The sequence below is a fragment of the Amblyomma americanum genome, chromosome 11, assembly GCF_052857255.1.
Source record: "Amblyomma americanum isolate KBUSLIRL-KWMA chromosome 11, ASM5285725v1, whole genome shotgun sequence".
Lineage (NCBI taxonomy): Eukaryota > Metazoa > Arthropoda > Arachnida > Ixodida > Ixodidae > Amblyomma > Amblyomma americanum.
The window spans coordinates 5,100,481-5,125,535 of NC_135507.1; the positions used below are offsets into that span (position 1 = coordinate 5,100,481).

The 25,055-nt window shown below is 44.8% G+C and overlaps 1 protein-coding gene across 3 annotated transcripts in view; it reads left to right on the forward strand.

Annotated features, from left to right (window-relative positions):
- The first annotated feature begins 1,653 nt into the window (after nt 1-1,653).
- The window catches only part of LOC144110021 (neprilysin-1-like), a 41,776-nt gene continuing 18,374 nt past the window's right edge, over nt 1,654-25,055 (forward strand). For 2 of the 3 annotated variants that reach the window (XM_077642823.1, XM_077642826.1), the window contains exons 1-14: nt 1,654-1,789; nt 2,443-2,530; nt 2,884-2,931; nt 8,892-9,053; nt 9,716-9,802; nt 10,784-10,992; nt 12,735-12,923; nt 14,051-14,137; nt 14,549-14,679; nt 16,711-16,933; nt 18,262-18,360; nt 19,838-19,915; nt 22,342-22,445; nt 24,148-24,209. In XM_077642823.1, coding sequence (XP_077498949.1) covers nt 2,443-2,530; nt 2,884-2,931; nt 8,892-9,053; nt 9,716-9,802; nt 10,784-10,992; nt 12,735-12,923; nt 14,051-14,137; nt 14,549-14,679; nt 16,711-16,933; nt 18,262-18,360; nt 19,838-19,915; nt 22,342-22,445; nt 24,148-24,209 — 1,567 coding nt within the window. In that variant the 5' untranslated portion in view covers nt 1,654-1,789. The remainder of the gene's footprint in view (nt 1,790-2,442; nt 2,531-2,883; nt 2,932-8,891; nt 9,054-9,715; nt 9,803-10,783; nt 10,993-12,734; nt 12,924-14,050; nt 14,138-14,548; nt 14,680-16,710; nt 16,934-18,261; nt 18,361-19,837; nt 19,916-22,341; nt 22,446-24,147; nt 24,210-25,055) is intronic. The other variant, XM_077642824.1, reaches the window with a different exon arrangement.

Here is a 25,055-nt window from a genome sequence, read left to right on the forward strand (position 1 = left end):
TGGTTGTTATGTCAGCGACGACTTGGGAACAATATTTTAATGTGATTTCATAGCTTCACTTCCACTTCTTAGTTAGTAATCGGCTCATTATTTGAGCCCACATATGTGGTCGCTGCTATGCGGTGATGGTGCTAAAAGAGAGTATTCGAAACCCTCAAATGTGTAGACCTTCTCTCGTAATAAAGCACCATTAGTCTCTTTTCTTTTTCTCAAGTGTCAGGCTGCCTTCCTCCTGGACCGCAATCCTCAAGCCTACAGCCCTGTTCTGTCGTGGTTTAGGTAACAGACTAGAACCAGGTGTGGGATTATTCATCAGTAAGGATATAGCTGGCAATAGAGAGCAGTAATGTAGCATTAACGGAGGGTGAAATGAAATTGAAATTGTTTTTTGGGGAAAAATGGCGCAGTGTCTGTCTCTCATCTCGGCAGACACCTGAACCGCGCCGTAAAGGAAGGGATAAAGGATGGACTCAAAGAAGAAAAGAAGAAAAAAAGAGGTGCCATAGTGGAGGGCACCAAAGAAATTTCGACCACCTGGGGATCTTTAACGTGCAGTGACATTGCACAGCACACATCAAAACGCGGCCGCCGCGGTCGGGTTCGAACCGCTTACTCCGGGTCAAGTAGCCGAGCGCCCTAACCACTGAGCCACCTCGGTGGTTATAGTGATTGCGCCCAATAAGAACTAAAATTGAAGGCTGTACAGGCGTACGAATCTACGTTCACTTGTGATGAGGAGATGGTCGAACGGTTCTATGAAAAAGTAGAATAAGCAATGAGTAAAATAAAAAAATCAGTACGACAACAGCTTTTGTTTTTTGAGAACATCAAAAAATTTTTAGCCAAGAACTACATTCAGGAACAATTTCTGCGTTGTCAACCACCTAATGATTGCGAAAGAAGGAGAAGCTGTGTAATGAAAGAGTATTTAGGCGGTGTTGAAAAAGGTCTAACAAGTGTGCGTGCATTCAGTTGAGATTTTTGGAGAGATAGGCGTAGAGAATATAAAAAGAAACCTGTCACGATACTAAAAGTAATCATCCTGCTTACTTCTCTAAAGCGCGCCATGCGCATGCTATTATTCATTACGTTAAGCATAAAAAATACAACGCGGCTTTATGGCCGAGACACAAGTTTATATCAAAGTAATCATTTTTGTACTAGCGAGGCCATTTATTATCTACGCATAGCAGTCCATTCACTTTTTGCGTTGAAATGATTTTCCGGCCATTGCATTTATGCTTCCAGCAGACAAAAAGATAGGGATACTTTTTCTATAACTAGCCAAAAATGATTTCCAATGAACCAGACATTCTGTGTTCGCATAAGCTTCGCACGTGACATGCAGAACAGACGAGCGCTAAAATATCTCTCTTTTGTCTTATTATGTATACTCTAGTCCATCCACAGCTCCTGGGACCAACTATAGTGGAAGAACCTCACTACACTGAGGACTACAGTTGCATCTGGGCGTGAATGATGGCTATGGTGAAGAGACAGCCACTGCTGAGTTACGTTTGACTGACACGTTTTGCCGACATCCTACACTCTTTTACACGGCCGGGAGACGATGAAAATCCTCTCCAGTCACGTTCAGTTAAGACAGGTGCCTACGATTGAATTCCAAGGTAAAACTCGCACGAGAGCCGTCTTCGGAGAAAGCAGCTATCTGCGAATTAGCTGCGTTCCTGCACACGCCGAAACTACTGTGCGCCGACCGCGCCTTGCATCTGAATGCTGCACGAGGTCCGTTGTTTGACGTTTCGAATCTGGTAGGGCACGCCTTCAGGTAAAACATTTTTGGCTTATGTTTTGTGACGTAAGAGTACTTGTCAGGTGCTATCATACTTTTTGGGGCAGCGTTGATGCTTCTTTGACCGTTTCATTACTAATCATCGACGAATTCATTGAATTATCTTTGTTAAACTGATTCTTAAATTCTTCACACTGCCGACTGTTTTTCACGCATGCAGCAGCAAGAATATGCACTAATGTGGTGGCTATGAGGCACCCTGATCTGCCCATGAACAAATCTGCCATGATAATAAAAGTAATCATTATCCTGCTTACTTCTCAAAAGCACGCCATGAGCATGCTATTATTCATTACGTTAAGCATGAAATACGCAACGCGGCTTCATGGCCGAGACACAAGTTTAGATCAAAGTAATCATTTTTGTACTAGCGAGGCTATTTATTATCTATGTGAGGGAGTCAAAGAAAAGCCCAATCAGAAACAACGCAGTAGTTTAATCTGGCTGATGTGCCACGTTTTTAGTTGTTTGTGAAAGCAGAGTGCCGTTAAGGCATGCGTTCATGTTGTCAATCACTGCTATTTGTGTGTGCATGTGTTTTTCATTTGCAAGAGTCCCTGAGTGAAGTGGGTAACCTCAGTTTCCTTTCGAAAATTTTATTTTAGCAAAGCAACATCTCCTGATTTCAGATGAAGTTTCCTGAACTATTCATTTTCTACGTCTTCGCGATCGCTATCTGTTGGGCGACATATCAAGATGAACGACTACTGGGAAATCGTGAGTAAACCTGGTATTTTTTTTCCTTTATCCCGCAGTGACGTGTGCTTTTAGAGCTGTAAAAGCGTTTTTACAGTTTTCAAACCGTGATTATTGCTTTTGTTAGAGTTAGTGTTTAATTTTGGAGGTGTCCCAGTGCCACAGAAGGAACCTAGGCACCTTTCGCTTGTGCGAAGATTCAAATTTTTCGAACTCAAAGAGTCTAGTTAACAGCATTGATTAATAAAAAAAACTGTTTGTCAAAAATTATGTCAAACTGCCCATTTGTTGTAGCATCGAAATAGTGGAAGTTAGTATACGAGCACATTATACGCTTGATTCAGCATTCAACATGCACTTCTTGCCGTTTTCAGATAAAGTAAAGCGTGTTGTTTGCAACAGTGAAGTTTGTCAGCAAAGAGGTAAGCATTATCAGATAAATTATTGCAGAAGGTGCTAGCGAACAATGCATGCCTTTCAAATGAGGCGCTTTGATATTTCTTTTGGTATGGTGTGGCGAGTTTAACGTCCAAAAGCTACATGGGTTATGGATGACGCCGTAGTAGAGGGCTCTGGTTAATCCTACCCGGGGTCCTTTTAAGGTATAATGACATCGCAGAACCCACAGATGCCTTTGCATTTCGCCTCCATTGAAACGCCACCACTCATGGCTTGAAGTTGATGCCTTCAACTGGACTGAGCAGCCAAACGCGACAGCCAGTGAGCTGATACGACGGGTAATATTCCTATTTCGATGCTTTTTTTATCTTTTATACTTTCCACCTTTCATCTTTAAACTCCTTGACAGTCGCGACATGCAGCCCTTGCTTTCGTTACAATTTTCCACTTGGCAGTAGTAAGAAGACTAGTTCGCCGTTTTTCAAAAGTATAGAAACAAAGTGCTTGTTTCTAAGCTGTGTAATGAAGGTCTTGTAACATTTGTGGAAGTCGTCACTTTGGGAGAGTCAGGTCGCCAATTCATCTCTTACAACACATTTGGAACCCTAGCAGTGCGTGACGAGCCACAAAGCATTACCCATAAACAGAACCCTTGGATTCTATACTTTTGATAAGTGCTGTAGAACTGAAAGAAAAGTATACAAACTAAACATACGAGCTTTTAATTACACTTTCAGCATTATTTTAAAATAAGCGATGAGATGTACACGAAGCTTTTTTCGAAGCAAGGTTTTGCACTGAGACGCGGTCTCATTTCCAAACAACTCAGTGTAAAAGAACTCTCCTAACGCGCCCTTGTTCCGAGACATTCGCCTCAAAGTTTCATCTCATTCAACGTAGTTATGGAAGCAATATGTCGACTGCGGGAAGTGAAAGAGCAGCAAATATGTTTTAACTGTTGAAGGCAAAACACCGTACAACAACCTGCGTCCCTTTGGGAGGAAATCGGCGCTGCTCCTCATCTCTGTGCAAGTGAATTACGGAGATTTACATGAAAATGGAAGGCAAGTATTTTGCGATACGCTCGTGCTAGGCGGATTCTGCCGAATGGAGCAGTCTTGGAAAGCGACCATATTCGCTTTGAATACAAGCTTGCACTGTCGCTGCAGTGACTGAAGTTAGTAACTGATTTGAATTATGACGTTACCTACACTATTGTTCCCTCACGTTGGGTCCACCTGGGCGCAAAAAAATGCCGGAGAAAATAAGTTTTCTATAGTTTATGAGTAAAAACTGGGAATACTTATTTTGAACACCCCATATATCAAAGTTTTACGGGCTCCTACTCCAATCCGTTAATGTACACCACTCTTCCTTCCGGTCTCCCTCTTTCACTTCTGTATATTAACCTTTTTTTCTGTTTGTTCTCTTCTTTGACCAATGTGATACGCGATAAAGTTCTTGCTTCCTATGTTTAAAATACCTCCAGCTGCACTTCAAGGGTAAGCTACTCAAGTATCTCTGAATCACACCAGGCCGCAGTTTAAGTTGGCAAAGCTCCAGTGGTTTTAATAATATGCGATGTAAAAGAAGAGTACGTTTTTTTCTTTAAAATTTGCTGTTTTCTTAGACAGCCGGTAGTAAATACTCCCGAGTTGTCGCTGTCGTAGTTGCGCTTTCTTCCCGCTATCACCTTGAATTACTAGCAGCGGCAGAGCAGGGCCGAAACACGAACGAGCGCTGCTATCGAGGACAGAGTCATAGTTTCTCTAGAGACAAGAGAGCGTGGTCGAAACGGAATGGGGACTGCCATGTCTTCATCTGTAATGCTTGCTTTTTATTAGCTAAGTTGTACTATAAAGAACTAGATCCAAATAGCAAAACACAACACAGCCGGTCCCAAATTATGGCAAAAGTTTAGAGCGCAGCTAATATGCGTGGGTTGAACGGCGTCCCTCGAAGTCGCCGTTTGCGTAACCAGGCGCCGAACATAAAAACAAACACGTGGATCTTGGATTGGAAAACCTTTACTGATCTAAAAGATCAATGGGGTGCGAATAATGGCCCCCTAATGGAGGGCGATCTTGCCCACCCAGTCCACAAGCTTGGCTTGCGTGTTCTTGTCCGGCTCCCTCAGAGGCCTAAGCCAGGCCTCCCGGGAGAGAGCCGGTATAAGGTCTTTTGGAGGTGGACTTTCCTCAGAGTGTCATAGGATGTGTTCTTCTGTTGCTGTGTTACGGCACTGTAAGCAGGTAGGGTCGATGGGTTGTTTGGTAATTTAGACAAGGATGGGGTTCATGGCTGTCCCAGTTTGGGCTCTTCGTAGGTTTCTGGCCTGTTGTCAAGTAAGGTCCGGGTGAGGTGCAGAGTAAAGTTTCCGCGCCTCACGTAGTTGATTGGTCATTTCCCGGAAAGTGAAAGCTGCTTTGATGTGGGACTCCGAGACACTCCCCGATCCCTCCCGGTTTGCTAGAGCTCGGGCATACCGGCTCGCCTTCTCGTATCTCGCATTTCCTTCGTGTTCAGGGGCCCAAATAATCTCTACGTGGCTTACTCTTTAGCTGTTTTTTATTAGTGCTGTGGCTGTAGAGCAAATGAGGCCTTTGTTGTAATTAGGGATCGCAATCTTACAGTCGGTTATTATTGTGCCTACGTTGTCGTCCCTGAGAGCTGACGCAATGGCTACTTCTTCGGCCTCGGTTGCTGAAGTGACTGTCACTACGGCAAAGAACCTGGGCTGCTCTTCTTTCATTCACACCATGGTGGTAAAGTATTTGCCTTCCTTTGCTCTGGCCGCGTCGACATAGACTGCTGCGGGGTTGCTACTGTATTGGTCCTTTGGGCACGGTTCGCTCTCCTAGCTGCATGCCTTTCCACTGTCATGTTTTTGGGGAGAAGTAGGATTTTGATGTGCTGTCTGATTGCGATCGGAAGCATCTCCCTGCAGCTAGAGTAGTACGCCAGCTCTATCCCTAGCCTGTATAGTACCATGCTGCCTGCAGCGGAGGCTGAGAGCCTTAATATTTGTGCTTCTTTATGCGCCTTTATCAGCTTTTCCAGTGTGTTGTATATGCCTAGTTCGAGTAGCTTTTCAGTTTTGGTGTATCTGGGAAGCCCTAGAACTGCTTTATAGTCCGTTAGAACGGTCGCATGAACAGATTCTACGTCTCTTGCCTTGAGGTTGCAGTAGGGTGGAGAATATGTAATGCGGCTGATCATGAAGGCTTGCACTATTCGGCATAGATTTTACTCCTTACCCCTACGTTAATTAGCTACTATTCTGACCCGTCCCAGTACTTGTTTACTATTGGCCCGAATGGCCTTGAGGGCATCTTGACCTCCCCCACCTGTATGGAATGATCTTACGGCTATCACGGGTATCAAGGATCTCAAGGCTGTCCCCCTCGGTGATACCGTTTCCTGCCAGTTTGATGTTTAAGAGTTTCTTCGCATTAATGTTTTTGCAGTGATCGCATCCAGCGCATGATCTGATTTTTTTGGACTTTGTTGGGGAACATTTTATCCCTATGCCGGTGACGTATGAGCTGACTGTGTCTGAAGCCTTCTATAGGGCCTCTACTACTTGTCGCTTGGTATTGGTCCAGATGGTAATATCACCGGCATACAGCGCGTGTTTGACGTGTGGGATTTTGCCCAGCAGCTTCGGGAGAGATCCCAGGCTACGTTAAAGAGTAAGGGGGAGAGGACTGCTCTTTGTGGCGTGCCGTTGGCGCCCATTTGAGTCCTTGTAGCTCCCTAAATCGAACCGAAGCTGTTATGTTAGTAAGGAAATTTCTGGTGCAATTGTATGTCCTGGCCCCTACGTGCATCTCAGAGAGACCCTCAAGAATCGATTCATGGTATAAGTTATCGATAAGCCTTGCACAAGTCTAAGCTAAGGATGGCATGCAGTACTTTCTTCCTTATTTTCTGGGGAATACGTCCTTTTGAATCATCCAGAGTATGTACTGAGTCCAGAGGCCGGGCCTGAAGCTAATTTGCTTACCAGCCATCTTCTGCCATCTCGGCATAAGCATAGAGCCTGTTGAGAACTACGTGGTCTAGGACCTTACCTAGGTAGGAAGTTAGAGCGATAGGTCGAAGATTTTGAAGACCTAACTTTTTTCCCGCTTTAGGAATGAATATGACCTTAGAGTACTTCCAGGAGTCTGTGATAGAACGATTGTTCCAGCACGCATCGAAGTACTTTTAATGGCTGTGACTGACACATAATCCAGCTTACGGAGGGTCTTATTAGTGATCCCGACTTCTCCCGCCGCCGAGGCGTTTTTGATGGTAGTTAGCACAAGTCGGACCTCCTATTCTGTGATTTCCTCGCCTAGGCCTGGATTATCCACTCCCAAATATTCCCTACATAGGAAGCGCTTTTCTTCATGTTAACGTGTGTGCGTTGCAGTTCTTATAAAAGCTCGTCATTGCTGCCTGGTTAGGCTTGGGCTATGCGGAGCAAATTTTTCTGCGCGGCTGATTTAGTACTAGTTCGGTGGATAAGATGTCGGAATAAATGTCCGATGTTCTTGCTTCCTAACTGCCATTCATGAGATTGCACGTGTTATTCCATTGTTGTCTGCTTTGTTGGGCTGAGTATTTCTTGATTTCGCGACTAATTTTTGCAATTTTAAGTTTTAATTGCTTGTTGTGCTTATGCTTAAGGCATCTCTTGAGGATACCTTTATTCGCCGCCCAGAGATGTAACACGTGGGAGTGCGGCTTCGGCTTGTCCGCCTCCTGCTCCACCCCCTTCGTAGCGCGTTTTGAGTCCTCGTACCACTCCCCATGTTTGTAATTTCGCTAACTTTTTTGTAGCGATAGTTACATTACGGTAGCATTTCGAGCCTTCAGCGTGGCGGCGCCGCCACGCTGGTTGGTCACGTGGTGCGGAGCAGCTGGCGGCGGCGCGGCGCCGTGGCTGATCACGTGGTTCGTCACGTGGTTGGCCACGTGACCAGCCACGTGGTGCGGAGGAGCTGCTGCTGCCGGCGGCGCGGCGCGCCGGCGAAACCGAGCTGCAACAGCTGTACGCATGGGCCATGTCAAGTGGGACGAAGATGAAGAAGGAACTCCCAGCGAAACGAAGCGGTGAAAGACTGACTTTGCAGTTCGACTCAGAGAGTTCCACTCGGCCAGGTATAGCTATCGCGTCACTTCAGGTTTAACCAGAGCGAAACCACCGCCATTTTTTGAATGGTGGCTTGACTGTTTTCCTGGTGTAGTCGGTTAGAGCGGGCGCTTCGCGTTCGGCTTTTGGTCCTGCTTCCTAGCGGCGGGAAGGAGGTATCTCTGCCGCTGGTGGCGTAGGTCTTTTCCCGGGGTCTCGACTGACGCTCTCCTTCCCCCCATTCTTTTTCGTCGTGGTTTGGCTTCCCGTAGGTTTTTGTGTTTTCTGCGCTTAGCGGAATTTGCACTGCGCGCTATTTCGTGGGTTCCTTCGCAGACGATGCAGTTCGCCTTGCACGTAGGTTCCTCATCGGGTGGTGTGGGCGGATGATCTTCCCCGCACCTCGTGCATAAGCAAACAAACACGTGCGCGCACAGAATGCCGCCGCTCTCTCAGAGATGGCGCCAGAGTCGTAGGCACCGTAGCGCGTCGAAAGCCCGCGCGGTGCGCAAGGAATCACGTTGTATACCGCGGTAGATTGCGACATCAGGTGCACAAAAACGTTCGGTAAATTCCTGCCCCCTTTATACGATAATATTCTGTCATTGAATAGTTAACTACAGTACCACTAGTTTGTGAATGCATCAGTGTGCGGTGCCAGAGGTCGAAAAGGCGGCAGAGAATGGCTTACACTAACCTCATAAGCCATTGTACGTGGTCATGTTAAATATGTTAAGCAGTAGTGTAATCCCAACTGCCATTATAAATAAATAATACTGGGTGTAATACACATTTGCCGCGGCATATGATGTCTTTTAGCTTCGCATTATACAACAACTTTTTTTTCTGCTCGCATTATTTCAGCCAAGCTTATTTTGGCTTCAATCAACCAATCCGCGGACCCATGCGAGGACTTTTACGAATACGTGTGCAAGAGGTGGACTGATGCGCATCCCATTCCAGAAGGCTCAGACAGCTTGGGAAATTTGGAAATTGTGACTGACGAAGTCGAGAAGGACCTTAAAGGTGGGTCTGCAGGGAGTCTTCCCCTTCATACAGATCTTATATTATTTACCTGCTGAAGCTGCATGATGACCTACAATTAACGGCATCACCTTCCTTGTAATCTTGTATCCGTCAAAATTAATATTCAGCGCTGCAATTCTACACAGTACTCTTTTTTCAATAGCTGCGAGCCTTTCACGTTGTATTGGGTACGTTTATCGAGCAAAGTTTAATAATTGTTGGCGTCAAAGCGGCTTTGAAAATATTGATGTGTCCTCCCTGTGGGTTCCACTTGTGCATTTGGCATTTGTTTTGGTTCTGCTTGTAAAATTGTTCATGTGGTTTTATTACATTCACTGGGTTGCCTGCATATATCATAAAGCGGCAGTGCTGATCCAGAACAATGTCTAGACATGGGACTCCCTGGGCGTCCCAAAGCGTCCTGCTTTATTCTGGGAAAGATGAGAACGAGATGTGATGGAAGGAAGGGAAGAATCTCGTTCACCGCCAGTATTCCTCCTGCATTTCACAGTGATCTCATTTATATCTTTTTTTAAAATGGGTGGAATATCATTCATTCTGAATTAAATTTACTGATGGCCACATGAATGGCTGTCTTTCTAAAGGTATAATTACGAGGAAAAGATTTCGACTAAAAATACTTTCTTTTCTTTTGGGTGCAGGTTTGCTAGAAGCTATAAAAAACACGACGCGTGCTCGAAGCTTGACAGAAAAATTAGGCATCGCTTACCGCACTTGCAAAAGTTCGTGTAAGTATACGTATGTTTATAACATTTTTTAACCACACCGATTTTCGGGTAGCAAAGAAACTTAAATCACTGCACACACCAGTGCTCGTTGCATGATTTCTTTATGTAATGATGCGTAATAGATTAGTATACATAGATTACCACGCGGCATTCATCAATGCTGAGCAAATAATTTAAGACTAAATTTTTTATGCATGCTTTTTGCTGTAAATTTCCACACCCGGACGATTCCTGTGATCTCAAAGTTCAGTGTAAGTTACGTTAAACATCGAAAAAGCTTTCATTGAGTCGTTGCTTCTTCATTGGTTGTCGTTCCGGCTCTTGAGACAGGCTGGCTAAGCGTTGCGGTTTATTAAAGTGAAGAAGCAGCATAATATCGCAGTTTTTTTCAAGCCTACCCTGACAACACTGAAGTTTGACGTCGCAGACATAGGTCAGCTGCCGAAACCTGAAGCAGAACAGCACCAGTGAAGACATACAAATTTCCAAGAAATTCTTTTCGGCGGTCACAGGCGAATACCACGCGGCGATTTACTTGTATTAGGCACCATTATGAAGAAAAATACACGCAATAAAAAAGTTGGGTTCTATACTGCTTTGCCCATCCCCTAGTTTTCCCCGATCTTTTCTTCATCCTCTATATACTAGCCCTAAACACCACCCTAACATCACCTCACGACGTAATCATCACCATCCGTCAACTTCGGCGCACTGCAGAAGAAAGACCTGGAGGATTCACTTTGAATTATCTCTGTATTAAAAAAATGGTAAAGTAAGTGGTAAAAATCTGAGAAGTAAAACAAATATTGAGGAGCTATGCCAACAAGCAGTATATATGCGGTAGTGCAAACGTAGCTGCTCAGCGTGAGCTACACAAGCAGAAAATACACGCAAAAAGCTCAAATAACATTCTCTCGTTTGCGAACAAACACATTATCTTCGAACCTTACGCTGACCATACGATATTTCTTTTTTTTTTAGCGACTCACACCAGCAAGGATAAAGGACTCAAGATAATTAAAAAGCTTCTGGCTAAGTCTGGGCTGGGCCTGTGGCCCCTCATCGGAAATGCAACAAGGCACCCATTCAAGAACTCTGTTGAAGTCCTTAACATGACCGGAGGCTTGTCGTTGATTCTCTCATTCGTAGTCGTTAAGGACCTCTCAGAGGCAAAGTCAAAGAGAGTTCAGGTAACACTGCATCTTTACCACTACACAGTGCGAAGAACAATGTAACGAATTTCGGGCGCATTGAAGCATATGAAATATGAGAGCCGCTGCAGTATAGGCACACGCGGAAGGTTCTAGATCCCGTACACTATTCAGTCTTTCATTGTTAACCATGCTGCTACGAGCAATTTTTGTTTGTTTTTGTTTTTCGTACTAATCGCGCATACTGCTGGCGCTCCAAATGAAAACCTTGTTAGAGTCGCGACTGCTCATTTTCCTGGAATACCACGCTAATAATCCATAAAGAACGATGCGGCAGGCAGGGAAACGAGGTTCAACAGAAATGTGCTAGCAGCTGAGAGATCTCCAGGATGTACTGTATCATCATTTCTTTTGGCGCGCAAATAGTAATTCGGCCAGCAGTTCATTAAAATCAACCTGGCTGGTTTCGTCATTTATTTATTTATTTACCCACAGCGCCACAGTGGCCTTACAGGGGGGAGGGGGGGGTAGGCTGTACAAAGCAAAAAAGAATTATTAGAAGGGCAGCACAGTGACAATGCGTAAATTTGCAAGAGTACCGATAGAATGTAAGACAACGGTACTCCATGATTTGCCATCGTAGCGCAGTCATGAGTGCCAGTGCTCGTGAACGTGTTTTTGTGTCCCCTACTCCGTCTCTCGTCCATTTTTTGCGCTTCCTAGTAAACAACATTCATCACCAACTAGCCCGGCAGCTTGCTTTCCTGAACAGCAGCCACAAAAGTTCAATTTTTTCGCCCGCCTTAGTCACATCCTAATCGAAATGAAGAGGAAGAAATGGGCTTGGGCAGCGCATGTAATGCGAAGGCAAGATAACCGCTGTTCATTAAGGGTAACGGAGTAGGTTCCAAGAGAAGGCAAGCGTAGCAGGGATCGGCAGAAAGTTATGTGGGCGGATGAGATTAAGAAGTTTGCAGGGATAGGGTGGGCGCAGCTGACAAAAGACAGGGTCAGTTTGAAAGACATGGGAGAGGCCTTTGCCCTGCACTGGGTGTAGTCAGGCTGATGATGATGATGAATTATTCATGTAAGACAGTACATATCTCGAAGAGACGTTTCTGAAACATCTGTGCATTCACTAGACTTCATTATTTTTATTCAGTTTGTGCGGTCACGCTCTTGCCACAACTTCCGTTCACAGCACCTGTCTACAGCTTCCGGTGACGCCACTCATAAGCCAATAATTGTTTTCGCTTTAAAAAAGGCGTGTCACCACTTTAAAAGCCAAACACGAATATCGAAGTTCTCGTGCAGCTGCATCGCTCGAGCGGCGAATGCTAAAAGGAACGACTTCCCCAGAGCGTAAAAGGCACTTCGCGTTGTCATGGCAAACCATCCTCAGACTATTAAGCCAATCCTGCCGTAATCAGCCACTGATGATCGGAAAGAGCTCAGGCGACGTCACGTGATGTACGCGGCGCACCCACTCGCCAGCTCCACCCAGCACACTCAGATAAAGAATCGGAGATCTACCTTTTGTCCAAAAGATCAGCTTCGCGAACACAGGTGGGGCAGATCCGAGCAAGCTATCTTCTTAATGTCCAAAGCACTGATGGAAACGCTATGCCATCCACGGAATTACATGGTACCTCCCTAAGCCCGAGTCTGACAAACGGAAACCGTCGCTCTGATTCCTCTTCGGCGCACAAGTAATAAACCGCGTAACTATGCTGATTGTATCGAGTGGGCTGAACGGCGATGTTGCTTATTCGTTTTTGCAGCTTGAACAGTCTACGGCGCTAAGAGACGACGACGCCAAGAAGCCAGAGTCGAACGAAAGCAATGATACGATGGCTGAAAGTATCGATGACCTTAAGTCTATTGTGTTGATATTCACGCCGAACTCGACAGATGAAGAACTGGCTTGTTTCGCTCGAGAACAGTTGGCCTTCAGAACAGCGCTCGCCAATGTAAGTTCGGGTCTAACACTCGACTGTGAATTAGGGCTATCAGCCTGCCATTGGCAGCAGAGAGGCGCTATGGACATTTTATTTGATTACTTAGATGGCATCGATATTCTAGACAGACAAATCCCTTCGTGCAGTGCTTTCAAGCGCATTCTCTATGCACTGATCTCTGCCATCTCATTTTTTATTGCGCCTTTCTCTAACCGAACTCCTTTCCCAGGCATAGTTGCAAGTAAGGGGATTTAAACGGTGACCATTTCTCTGTTTTTAAATGAAAGATCTTTTCTCTTTCCTTCCCAGAACACTATCGAACAAGAAGCAGAACCTCTAGAAATTTGCCCACTGCTACCATCTGGGGCTGCATTGTGCGCTCCCTTTACTTTGTAGCTCTAACGGTGCCTTGTTTTGAAAATGAACTCCTCAATAAGCCGGAAATTTTTTTTGTATACAAAGCAACTGCTATGTAACTCCGCGTTTTTTGCAAGCGATTAATGGATACCCCTCATTGCTACTAAATGTTAAGGAATGATGTTAAATGGCTGCGTCCCTGTGCAGTGTGCTGCTTTGCATTTCGCTTTGTGCCACTTCGGTTAGCTGAGCACTTCAACTTTTTAGTGCGTTAGCATTATAGCACCCATTGTGGCAGAAAGTGTCCGGCGTTGGCGTCGGTGTGCGAAGCCTCGACTGGCAGGAGCCGATGCGAAAAAAAAAAAGGAAATCCCTCTATCCGCTACTGGGGAGGAGGAAAGCGAAAAAGGGAAGGCGACAAGAAAGGCGGTGTGGTGCGTCACACTGGTTGCTCGATTGGAACGTGAGAGCTGACCGGTAGTACGGCTTGTCATAGGATGTTGAATGCACTGTAGCACGCCACTCGCTCGCACGGTGTCAAACCGTCAGCAGCAGCGGCTGCTCGACCATCCGGCAGAGTACTAATGCTAACGCATACTTTGCCGCTTGGATCGCAATCTTCGTCTGTACATCGCGCTTTTAATCCTCTGAGTGGCCCATGGTAACGTTAAAAAAATAAAAAAGAAACCAACAATAAAAGCATGATTATCATTGTTTGCCAGACTAATTAACAGCGTCTGTTGGTGTTTTTTCTTCTTCCTGGGTACTCGTCATTCCTTAAGCTGGTCCAACCACTCGCCGAGAGACGGAACATATCGAGGAACCTGGCAAAGCGCACCATCAAAGAAGTGGAGGCCGACTTAGCCGGGGTAAAGAATGATGCTGCGCATGAACGTTGAAAATCGTCCGCACAAAAGCAGTAGCTACAGCTTGGAAATTTTCAAGTCAGTCGGATACAAAAGCTACGAATGACGTTTTTCGTCATTCCTTAGTCAGTCCCCGTGCTTTGAATCTTCGGCTTGAAAAACCAACTAGCCCAATCGTCCACATTAGCAGGAAGTCCTCGAAGTAACTTGTAACATGCCAACTACTTTTTAATCATCTATCACGTGAAAGGAGCGAGCCACCAGCACTTGATGGCGCTCTAAGCCATCGGACATTTTCCGCCACCAAAAAGAAGCAATAACACTGGAGGTGCTCTGAAAAAGAGTTAGTGAAGCTTTCTGCAATATTAGCCAGATCAAAAGTTTGTGTATTCATATTTTTTCTCGCATTCAAAGTTTCCGCTTCTCGAGCTACTGAACAAGGAGTTCAACAAGGGTAATGTGACGCTAAACTACAACGACAAGATTCTCGTCAACGCCGTGGACTACATCAATAACACCCTGAAGTTCATCACAGAAACAGATCCGTGAGTATTTCGTTGGTTTTTGCTTTGTTCATATAAACAAAAACTGATGGATAAGGTTATGCGCGAGAGACATATCCTTCTCAAGCCTATAGTATATTTGTCGGGATGTTTTCAGTGCGCTTGGGAAACGATATTTGGGCTCCCAGATCTGAGCGTCTGCTTCGATGTGGCCAAGATAAAGAAAATATTACATTTCCGACGCACAGAGAAGAAATATTCAGGCGCTTAATTAGCATTGAGAACAGCAAGGGATGACACTGCATTTCCCATTTGTCGCAGGTTCTCTTGAAACATCTGTGTGTGTTTCCATCAGCTTATATGCAATTTTAACGCGGCAGTCTTTAGAAGCCCATGTCACAAATAACCAGGCGTCGTCGTCGCGTCAGCTTCATAGGCCGTAAGCGAAAAATCCACGAAAAATTCCCGGAGCAGTAAACCAGGTGGCAGGCGGGCCACTTAAATCACGTCATCACAGCCTACCCACCGGATTGTGAGCAAACTGCTTACCGTGGCAGGCAGCAGTTAAACTAATGATTGGTCACGAGAGGTTGCTCAAGAAGGGCAACCTCGGGAAGACCAACAAGCGCTCAAATGTGCTTTAATACTTCAGAGTATTTGCGTAATTAGGGGCCATTCTTGTACTCATAGCGGCGGCACTTACTAGAAGATAGCACTCAACATCGCGTTCGATGCTGTTTTATTTTAACGCGATTTTGGCCACTGTTTCTGACAGAATTGGGCTTGGATGTTCTTGAAGTCTGTGCTCGCTGTATGATTCTAAGAGGGCTAGAGTGCCACCGACGTGGGGAATATTTGCGTTTAAGGATATGACATCCTTGGTTACAAGAACTCCTGTCTGGTGATATTAAAATAACTATTTCGCGGATACAATGGTTGCTATCTGATGTAGGATTGATGTGTGGTTAGACTGTGACCAATCAGCTTGTTAACGTACTTTATAATTAACTCTGTAATGATGCCTATTCGTGAAATGATTGGGCGTCTAGAGTTACCAGTTTTGTATATAGGAAGCGCTCAAAAGCAAAAAGTAAGCCTTGTCCGTGTTGCTACGGCGCTTTAGTCTTAAGTATCCCCTCTTTCTGCCCCATATTTTACCCATATAATTTTCCTAAACAACTAGTTTCAGGTCACCTCGTTTGACTTGTGCGCCTTGTTTCGTACTGCTATCTCGTCCCGGGGTTGTTTTCTGGCGGCGACTGACGCCATACAATATATATCGTCAAGAATATATATCGTCAAAAGCACTTTCCGCACTCTTTTCTCTTAAGCGATCTATACCATCTGCATCTCCCGACACCAAGCTACTGGCATACCGTTCTCTCGTGCTTGCTGTGCTTGAGTACAACATCCTGTGCTGGTCTCCGCACACACAGAAATGCATAAATAAGGTAGAAAGTGTGCAGCGGAAAGCAGTAAGGTTTATTTTTAACAAATATAAACGTAACGACTCCCCAACTGAACTCTTAAACAAGGCGAATATCTCCACTGTTAGTAGCCGTGCCCGAATCTCACGCCCTAAATTCATCTTTCTCCTCCTAAACGGTGCCCTAAACATAGATTCTGACCTCTACTTAGTTCCTTCACTAAAAAGAAACACCAGAACGAAACATTCACTGCACTTAACAGAGTATAAGTTTATTTCTGACATTTTTCGTTATTCATTTTTTCCGCAAGCGATCAGGGAATGGAATATGTTACCTGGAAATGTTGTTAACTCTGAATCTTTGAGCAGTTTTCTTTGTAACCTGTCATAACGGTTTATTTGAACTTTTTAGTGAAGCATTGCACGTGCGTTTGGGTTGCTTAATATTGCGTCATGTATTTTGAAACTGTCTCCCATGATTATCTATTTTATAATGTTATATCAGTTGTATGAACCTTCTTTGGGATTTTTTCTTTTGTGACGTACCTAAAAAGAAAACCAACCTGTTCCCATTCCTGCAACAGCCTCGAAAGAGGCTAGCAGTATGTTCCAAATAAATAAAAATAAATAAAAATACACCGTTTCAGCGTTCGAGTGTACAACCACATCGGAGCGAAAGCAGCGGAAAAGCTCGCAGCGTTCACTTGGATTCCAGAAGGTACGCCGCCTGACAGCAACAAGAACGATTCGGAAATCGTCGAAGATGATGACGTCACTGCTGCTTGCCTTCTGGCCCTGAAGGCATATGTGCCAGAGCTCCTCGGCCGTCTGTACCTCCAGCACAAATTTCCGGACAAAACGAAGGCTGAGGTGAGCCTTGTTCGCTTTACAAGTGGTTCACACGTGCCACAGCTAGAGGCGCCTGAGACACCAGCACGGAGTTCTATTGTAGCACAGTGATGAAGTAACCTGCCATCATGGAGTAAATAGTGAATGCTTTCACGTTTTCAAAATAACGTATGTGCAGCATTTTAAATTGTTTTGATGTGTTTGTGTGGAAAGGGAGGTTAATATATGTGTACTATGCCACAACAGTGACCAGTACCTTCATCACTGTCTGCGAAGTGAAGAATCACTTAACGGTATGTTAGGAATTTCTTGTGTCGATCATTCAAAAATATGAGAAGCATTAAATGCGAGGGTGCTGGTTGGCTAAAAGTCGAGCCTGTTTTGTACGTCATCGATGTTTTTGCCCCATTCTAACGTGCATATATAACCTATATATACATACATGTGCAACACATTGCCCCCACCGTCGGCAGCACCTGCCATCGCAGGACAGTGACACATCCCTTAAATGCTGCAACATTGCCAAAGCAGTGGTATGAGGACTCGCAGAGACATAAAAATGTGAAGTTGTGAACGGCCAAATCCGCACATATGCGCATTTACTCACTAACGCTATTGCGTCAAGTTATCTCCTCCGATTTTTTACTCGGTGTCACGCACCTTAAATAATTTTTTGTTGTCTCTTAACAAAGTAAGACCCTCCACAACAGCTTGTGCTACTGCTTTGCGAGTGCGACTAATAATTTCTTACCTGTGACGCCATTGCAGGAATCCTAAAGTCCTAGTTTTGATATCTTTTGTGCCGATAAAAGCCCAACATTCCGGTGCCATTTAGTCACTCTGTGCAAGTTCTCCTACCCAGACACCGCTTTAAAACAAAGCGCTGCAGAATGGCCGCAGGGTTTGTCTTCAATGGGTGTCTTAAAGCTTCCGTTCTGAAATGTACGCTTAGAGTCATTCTTACGGATTTGGAGAAAACGGATGTTCAAAAGGCCTTTTTGAAGCAAAAATGCTTTCGTACTCATTTTATATAGCACTATTCGTTAGTGGCAAAGTCACTTTGGTCACTTGATTTCTACAAGCCGGATGACGCTGTCCTCTGGAGTGCTGGGAGGTAAGACAGAAAGTAATGAATAGGCACACTTTTATAGCATTCTATTTAAAATATCTGAAAACTCTGGAGGCGTTAGAACCCGTATGCACCACATAAATACATAACGAATTCATTTTTGTGCTTGTGTGGTAATCGGACGACAGAAAGCAAAATAATTTTTTAGTCTTTACGCTCGCATTGAGCTTTACATACTTCAATATCCGCTTACATCAAGCTCTGATCTCCTTTACATCAGGTCAGGGCCATGCTGTCGGACGTTGGAAGGACGTACTACAGAACCCTTCGCAATGTGCCATGGATGGATATAGTGACCAGACGTAGGGCAGTCCACAAGGTACGGCCTATTTTCCGCAGTTAATTATTCAAAGTTACATTCTCTAGAGAAGTTCTGATGTTAAGGCGAGTTTAGGCAGTCATTCGGATAGGGCTGGCAATTATCTTTGAAACACAACTTAATATTGAAGACCGTACCTCAGAAAAAAAAGGTCTTTATTATTAGTGCGTCTTGGTTGTACGCGGTTTTGCTGTTTATAAAACAAAGCAGTTCAAATTTTTATCGGCACGCTGAATAACGGCTATTAGGCATCCAGCACGCGGCCGTCTATGGACGCACACGAAGTTAAGATATGAATACGCTCAACATTCAGACATACTTTTCTGGATCTTTTGAACACCAGTGATGTTCAAAGAAGTGCAAGTATGTTCAAATGGTCCGTATTCTCAAGACGTTCTTGGTGCATAAATATATTTCCTTGAGCATCACAGATGAAGGTAGGAATATATTGGCCCGTCCGCGGAGCGCCTCTTCTGTGTGCACCAACTGCGGCCTCGGTTTCTTGGATTTTACGTCCAGTAACAATCTTGATCGTCCCTGAAATGCGGTCTATTGCGATTGAAGCCGTCACTTTTATCGAATCTTGCTCTTTTCAGTACTTGCTCTTTTCAGTACACTATATTGCTTGACCGTAAATGTCTGGGAGTCGAAAAAAAAAAAACTGGTCGCCTTGTTCGGTCTTATCACACTATTATTTACGTAATGTCGTCGAGCCTTCTTGCAGGTCAGTGGAGCAGTGTGACGCATTAACAGAATCACTCCCAAAAATGGGGATACCTTTTTCGTCGGCGATTTTTTCGTAGCTTCAATGCTGGTCGCAAAACTCAAAAGGCTTACTAGAGTTGTGTGTTCCAACGCTAATTTACATTCTGTACCGATGGCTTGAGGGCGCTGCTTTATTAATCTGAAAGATGTACAATTATTTTGAATGCAGTGAATTTATTTGGTTTCAAGGCGATCATCTTTTAACAAAGTAGACTTTAGGGCCAGTTGTCAGACATTCTTAACAAAGAACATAGCGTAAAGACTGGACGAAAAAAGAGGAGGACGGGACGGTGCTGCACTTACAACTGAATGAAATTGAACAACGAAAAATGTCCCGTCTCTCTGCAACAACGCATCCGCTTGCGTAAAGGAAAAAAGAATGCCCCACACTGACAATATAAAAAGAGGCAGTAAAAGAAAACTAGAAACATCCGAGAAAAAAAACATGAGAAAAAAAGAGAAGAAATGTAAAAAGAAGAGCGCCCGCTCATGTAGGCCAATGTGCAAACTTCGATGCGTTCTAAAAACTGTCATTCGTTTTCCATGAGCTGAATAGATGATGTGCTAATGCACGTGTGACTGCTGTACTTCGCTATTTCAGTGGCTTCTAAGATTTCCCTTGCCCCAATTGATCTTCGCTTATTTCTTCGCTAATCTCTTACACATCTTATCTCTTACGATTATCTCTTACATCTTCGCTTATTTCTCACAGTTGTGGAAGATGGCGCCGTATGTGGGATATTCTGGTTTTAATCTCAGCGATGATGCACTGAACAAACACTTTGACCATGTAAGTCAGCTCTCCGGATGCTAACCAAGTTTTCGTTGCTTTTAAAAAAAAAAATTCTTTGAACTTGTGAGTTTTGTGACACATCACACCGAGACACACACCACACACACAGCAGATCGACTCTTCCAATTAAAGTGGCCATTCACATTGCAGCCCTTATATGAGTGGCAGTAAAACCGAGGTGGATTAGCTATATAAATGTTCTCAATCGAGAAAAGTTTTCGGTAGTGAACGCACAAAGATACTCAAAAATAAGAAAGAGAGAGAGAGAGAGAGGGTTTATTGTCGGGAAAGGCATAAAGGTTGGCCGGAAAATGAATATGTGGCCTGCTACTGTGCACTAGGGAACGCGTGAAGAGGAGAAAAAAGAGGGTCACGATAGAGGATGATTATGACGGAGGCAGATGAAAAGACAAAAAAGAAAATGCACACTTTCTAACACCAGAATCGCTAGTCAAGGCCCGTGCCGCTTAAAAAGCGTGAGAGCGTTTCAACGATGCATTTATTGGACCTTTTTCATCGAAAAAAAAGGGGGGTTAGCATGGTTGTCCTATTTAAGTTATAGTTTTTTTGGGGGGGGGGAGGGGGGGGGCGTGGCTGCCCCTACCGCTGCCCTCTTTAAAAATCCATCCTTATTCATCTGTTCCATACTATCTGGCCAAGCCAAGCACCGAGGATTAAATCCTCCGAGAGGCGCCTGGTGTCAAGAAACTTTAAAGGAGATGCTAGCATGAGTCTTTCTTTTGCATATGCTGGGCATGCCACTAAAACATGCTCCACACTCTCTAACATGCCACATGCGGTACAGTCCGGGGTGTCCGCTTGTACAATTAAGTGGAGTTCTTGCGCGCAAAGGCGCCGTTTAAACGTAACCTATGTATTATGCATACAATTATGCGTGGTGCTCCGCGAGGAACAGAAAAGGCCATCGCCGTTTTAAGCAGGATGTGTCGAGTGTTTGGCAGAGCCCAATATCTAGCCCTCGCACTCCTCATTTTTGGCTGCCTGCCCGTTTTTGCGAAGCGATGTTGCCTTTGTTCACCTTCTCCTCCTTGTCACCCTTCTCTCCACTTGAAGCTTCACCCCATATAAGCTGCATCCTGGCTTCAATAAAAATCAGTTGTGAGATAACGCTTATGTTTTGTTCGTCCTTGTGGTTTGCATGGTTTTGGCGCTAGGTTTTCTTTAAATCATTCCTCATAGATCCCGAAAGGAGATAAGTGGTGTCCGGTCTATAGAACCTTACAGCTGTGCGCTAAAAAAATTCTCTGTTCACCACAGGCTGGTTATAGGTTTATAATAAGTGTATCTCTCGTTGGCCTGTATCTTAACGGATATCAAGATAGTGAAATTGACTTCGACGGGTAATTTAAAGCGGAGAACAGGCAAATGATAGTCTGCCAGGGTTACCGAGTGGACTCTAATGGAAGAGAAACAAAATGGGGTGCCAGGTTCGGGCTGAGAAGTTGGGTAAGAGCCTTGCTGAGAGAATGTATAACGCGCGTAGTGCAGGACAGGACCGGCTGAAAGTCAGTAGGACAAGGACTAGTCGTGCAGTAGATGTCTGGCAGTAGATTATTTTAAATGAGCATCAGGAAATCTATCATCAGCATGTTTCGAGAAAAAAAACATGTATTTTTCGAGGCCACCTTATGTCATTCATTGCTTTTGCTATAACCTTTTAAGACGGGTCTTCTTCTTTCATGCTATTGAAAGAAAACGCTTTGCCTGACTCCATCCGCAAACTCACACTGCAAGAGTTTCATTGTGAAGTTTACAGACCTGGATTACTGCTGCGCGAACGAATGTATGTGTTTTAGATTTGGCAGTGATGTACAAAGAGGCAGTTTTGCGGTTCGCTAAATGTTGCCATTTATTGCAACATTTGCATCAAGTCTTTTAATGACGAAAGTAGATGACGTCAACGAAGAGAAAAGCGATAAAGGTAATAGGTCGGCGCCATCTATTTTCGTCATGTACCATCCAAGATATGTTGGAATTAATTACGCCTTTGGAATTTCGAGATAAGTAAGGCGCAATGGCAATGAAACCGTATTGATAAATCTATACGCTATGCAGCGAGTTATGTCAAAATGATGGTAGGGTATATGGGAGATTGAAGTCCCCAAAGCTGCCCACGGGGCTACAAGCGGCACTGTAGCGGAGCCGAGCTCCGGCTTAATGTCTACCACGTGGCTTTCTTTTACGTGCGCTAACGCCAGCAGCCCATGGGGGTTTTTGCGTTTCGACTCAATCGAAGCACAGCCTCCTTAACCGGGATTTGATCCCGCGTTCTTGGGCTTTGCAATCGAACACCACAGCCAAGCTCCAGCGGCTGTTCATCATATCAGACTGAATCCGCGCAGTTGGGACTTTTGCACTTGAAGCTGACGGAGTAAAAAATATAGTCCCCTTTCTGATTTCAGGTCGGAGAAATCACCTCTAATGACTCTTTCGCTGAGATCATCCTGAAGTTTGACGAGAACTCTGCCTTAAAAATGTACGCTTCTCTGCGCGACGATGGCCCGCTGTGAGTCCTGTTCATCATATTCTTACAGACAGGCCAAACGAAAACGTTAGTATCTGGGTGAGGTTTAATGCGACAGCGTTGCAGTTCACGTCAGGAGCAAAATCTGTCGACTGGTGTCACGAAATTCACTGATTAGTTGAGATCACGTGACCATGAGACATCACAGCATGCCCACCGCGGTAGATTAAACCTAGCCACCGGATTCTGAGCAACCTGCACCCGTGGCAGATGGCAGTTTAACGATCAGTCAAGAGAGATCAGGTAACCCTGTGACGTGAGTTAATTTTTAGATGGCATCACAGTTCACAACATCAGCAACCCGGGGCCATCCGGTGTCACGAAAGGAATCCGCTGATTGGTCGAGAGAATTACGACAACACAAGATCACGAGATTCCAAAGGAGTTGTGACCTCACATAGTGACGTGACCTCAAAGAAACTGAAATTAAAAATCAGAAAAAATGTTTTACAAGCTATTGTCAGCACCATCACAGTAAAGCGGATACTGCAGCTTGCAGGCAGAATATGACGGTTGATGATCCGACAATCTCAACAAAATTGACGAAATCACACATATAAGTTGCAACAGAAGCTGCGAAAATCGCGAAATAGAATACTATCACATTCCACTCTTAAGGTGACTAAATTAACGGAACCCATAGTTTCTTATAAAACACGTGTAGCTTTGCACTCCTGCCCACAGTGACGCAGTTGAGGTTCGTCTACACTCTGGGCCGAAAACGATTAAAAAGTTTAATTCCTGTTTAGAATAGATGCGGCTAATGCACCTTCGCAGCTAATCTCTCAAAGAATAATGGTCGCTCTTTGAGAGTTCAATGGCCGTGGAAATTTTGTGCGTCCCCAAAAGACTAGCACCGGTAAGAATTATAATTGCTGCTGGCTTAGATTGCAGATGGTTTTTTGTTGGTACGCTTTATTTACCACGCGCTTTGGATTTATGCTTCGGCGGCGCAGGTGAGATTTTAGAAATTGAGGTTCAGGCTGTTAATAGCTACCTGTTGCATTAGTGCCGCAGATGTTCTGCCGGCCACTGCTCCACCGTAGTGATATTTAGCGTTAGTTAAAATTGGCAATTGTGGGAACGGATAAGTGCCCTGGCAGGATCTTCATCGGCATGCGCACAATTCCCAGTCATCAGCTGCTGCTGTTGACATCCGGAGTCCAGGCCAGTCAGAAAGACATTTTAGACGAAGGCACAACGCCTCCTTTCTGTATGAGTGGCGTTCGCGCGGGTAAACAAGGCCTTGAAAGGAAGCGTGTAGCCTTGCGTAAGTGCAAATTTCCTCGGCAGCTTCTAGAATCTTGTAAAGATTTTGCTGTTTCCGCTTCGGTCACAGGTCCACAAGTACAGTGCCTGCACAACACAGCACTAACAGAACAAGACCACTAGTCCCGAGATATTTAAGTATTACCGAAATGGAGACTGCGAAACAAGAGTTCATAAAGACCAAATAGTGTTGAATGAGGTCTCTATCGCATTCAGACGTCCCGAATCCGCATGTTTAGTATGTCTAAAGAGTTCTTTACACTTCGTAAATGGCAGCGCGTAATGTTTCTTTTCTTTTTCCTGCCAGAGGGGAACGGGGGGGGGGGGGGGGGGGCTCGTGTTCACTTTAGCCGCTCCGTTAGCAATCAACAAAAAACTCCCGATTGTACGCCCATACCAACGCGTCTTCTTCCAGATGGTTACCACAAGGTGGTCCAGAAGTCAACGCCTTCAACCTGATCGCATTTAACGAAATTGGTAAGTGTGAATATTCAGTATTCAGATTCTGCTTGGTTAAATTTGCAAGTACCATCAGGGTGTGCACTATGACCGAAACACACAATAAGAACGTTTTCGGGAAAAGGCACGAGGACAAAAAAAGTGATGGACAGACAGAAGTGGACGACGCTACACTGTGAACTGAACACTTTATTGGAAATCCCGCGCTTTTTTATTTCGTCGCCAATATCTCTTCCTTTTATCTTCCTGCGGTATCGCGCAAAAAAAAAAAAAAAACTTCTTTTCTTAAAGGAACACTGAGGACAAGTCTATCAAAATTTTTGTGTTAGCAAAATGCGATAGTTCGGCATTTCACGGTTTTGTTGCCGCTTGTTCGGCAGATAAAGGTGCATCTATTGCTAAGAGATTTGGATTCAAAGTTGAAAAAAGATTTTCCCGCCGCTCTGAATCAAACGCAGTACTCTCTCATGACGAAATATCCAAAAAGAGACGTAAGCCAGGACTCCGTGATTGCCGGTGCGAGTGATGCAGCCTAGCAGCAGCCGAAATGAAAGCTACCGCCGGCCGAACTTTGAACGCGTCTATCAGCTGTTGTCACTTCGTTCACGTTGGCATCAGTGTTAAGATGGATCCCATTTCGGATCCCGACAGTGAAGTTCTCTCAAAGAACGGCGGCCTGCACCTCAACGACCTGAACCCCACACAGCGTGGGATGCTTTTGAGGGCTGAGGTGGCGGGTCTGGTAGGATAGTCTGGGCTGCGAGGAGTTGGCAACGTCGGCAGCAAACAATGTTACTGATGCGGCAGCTGTCACCGTCGAGCCGTCGTCGCGACTGATGAGTAGAGGCTGGTATGTATTGACGT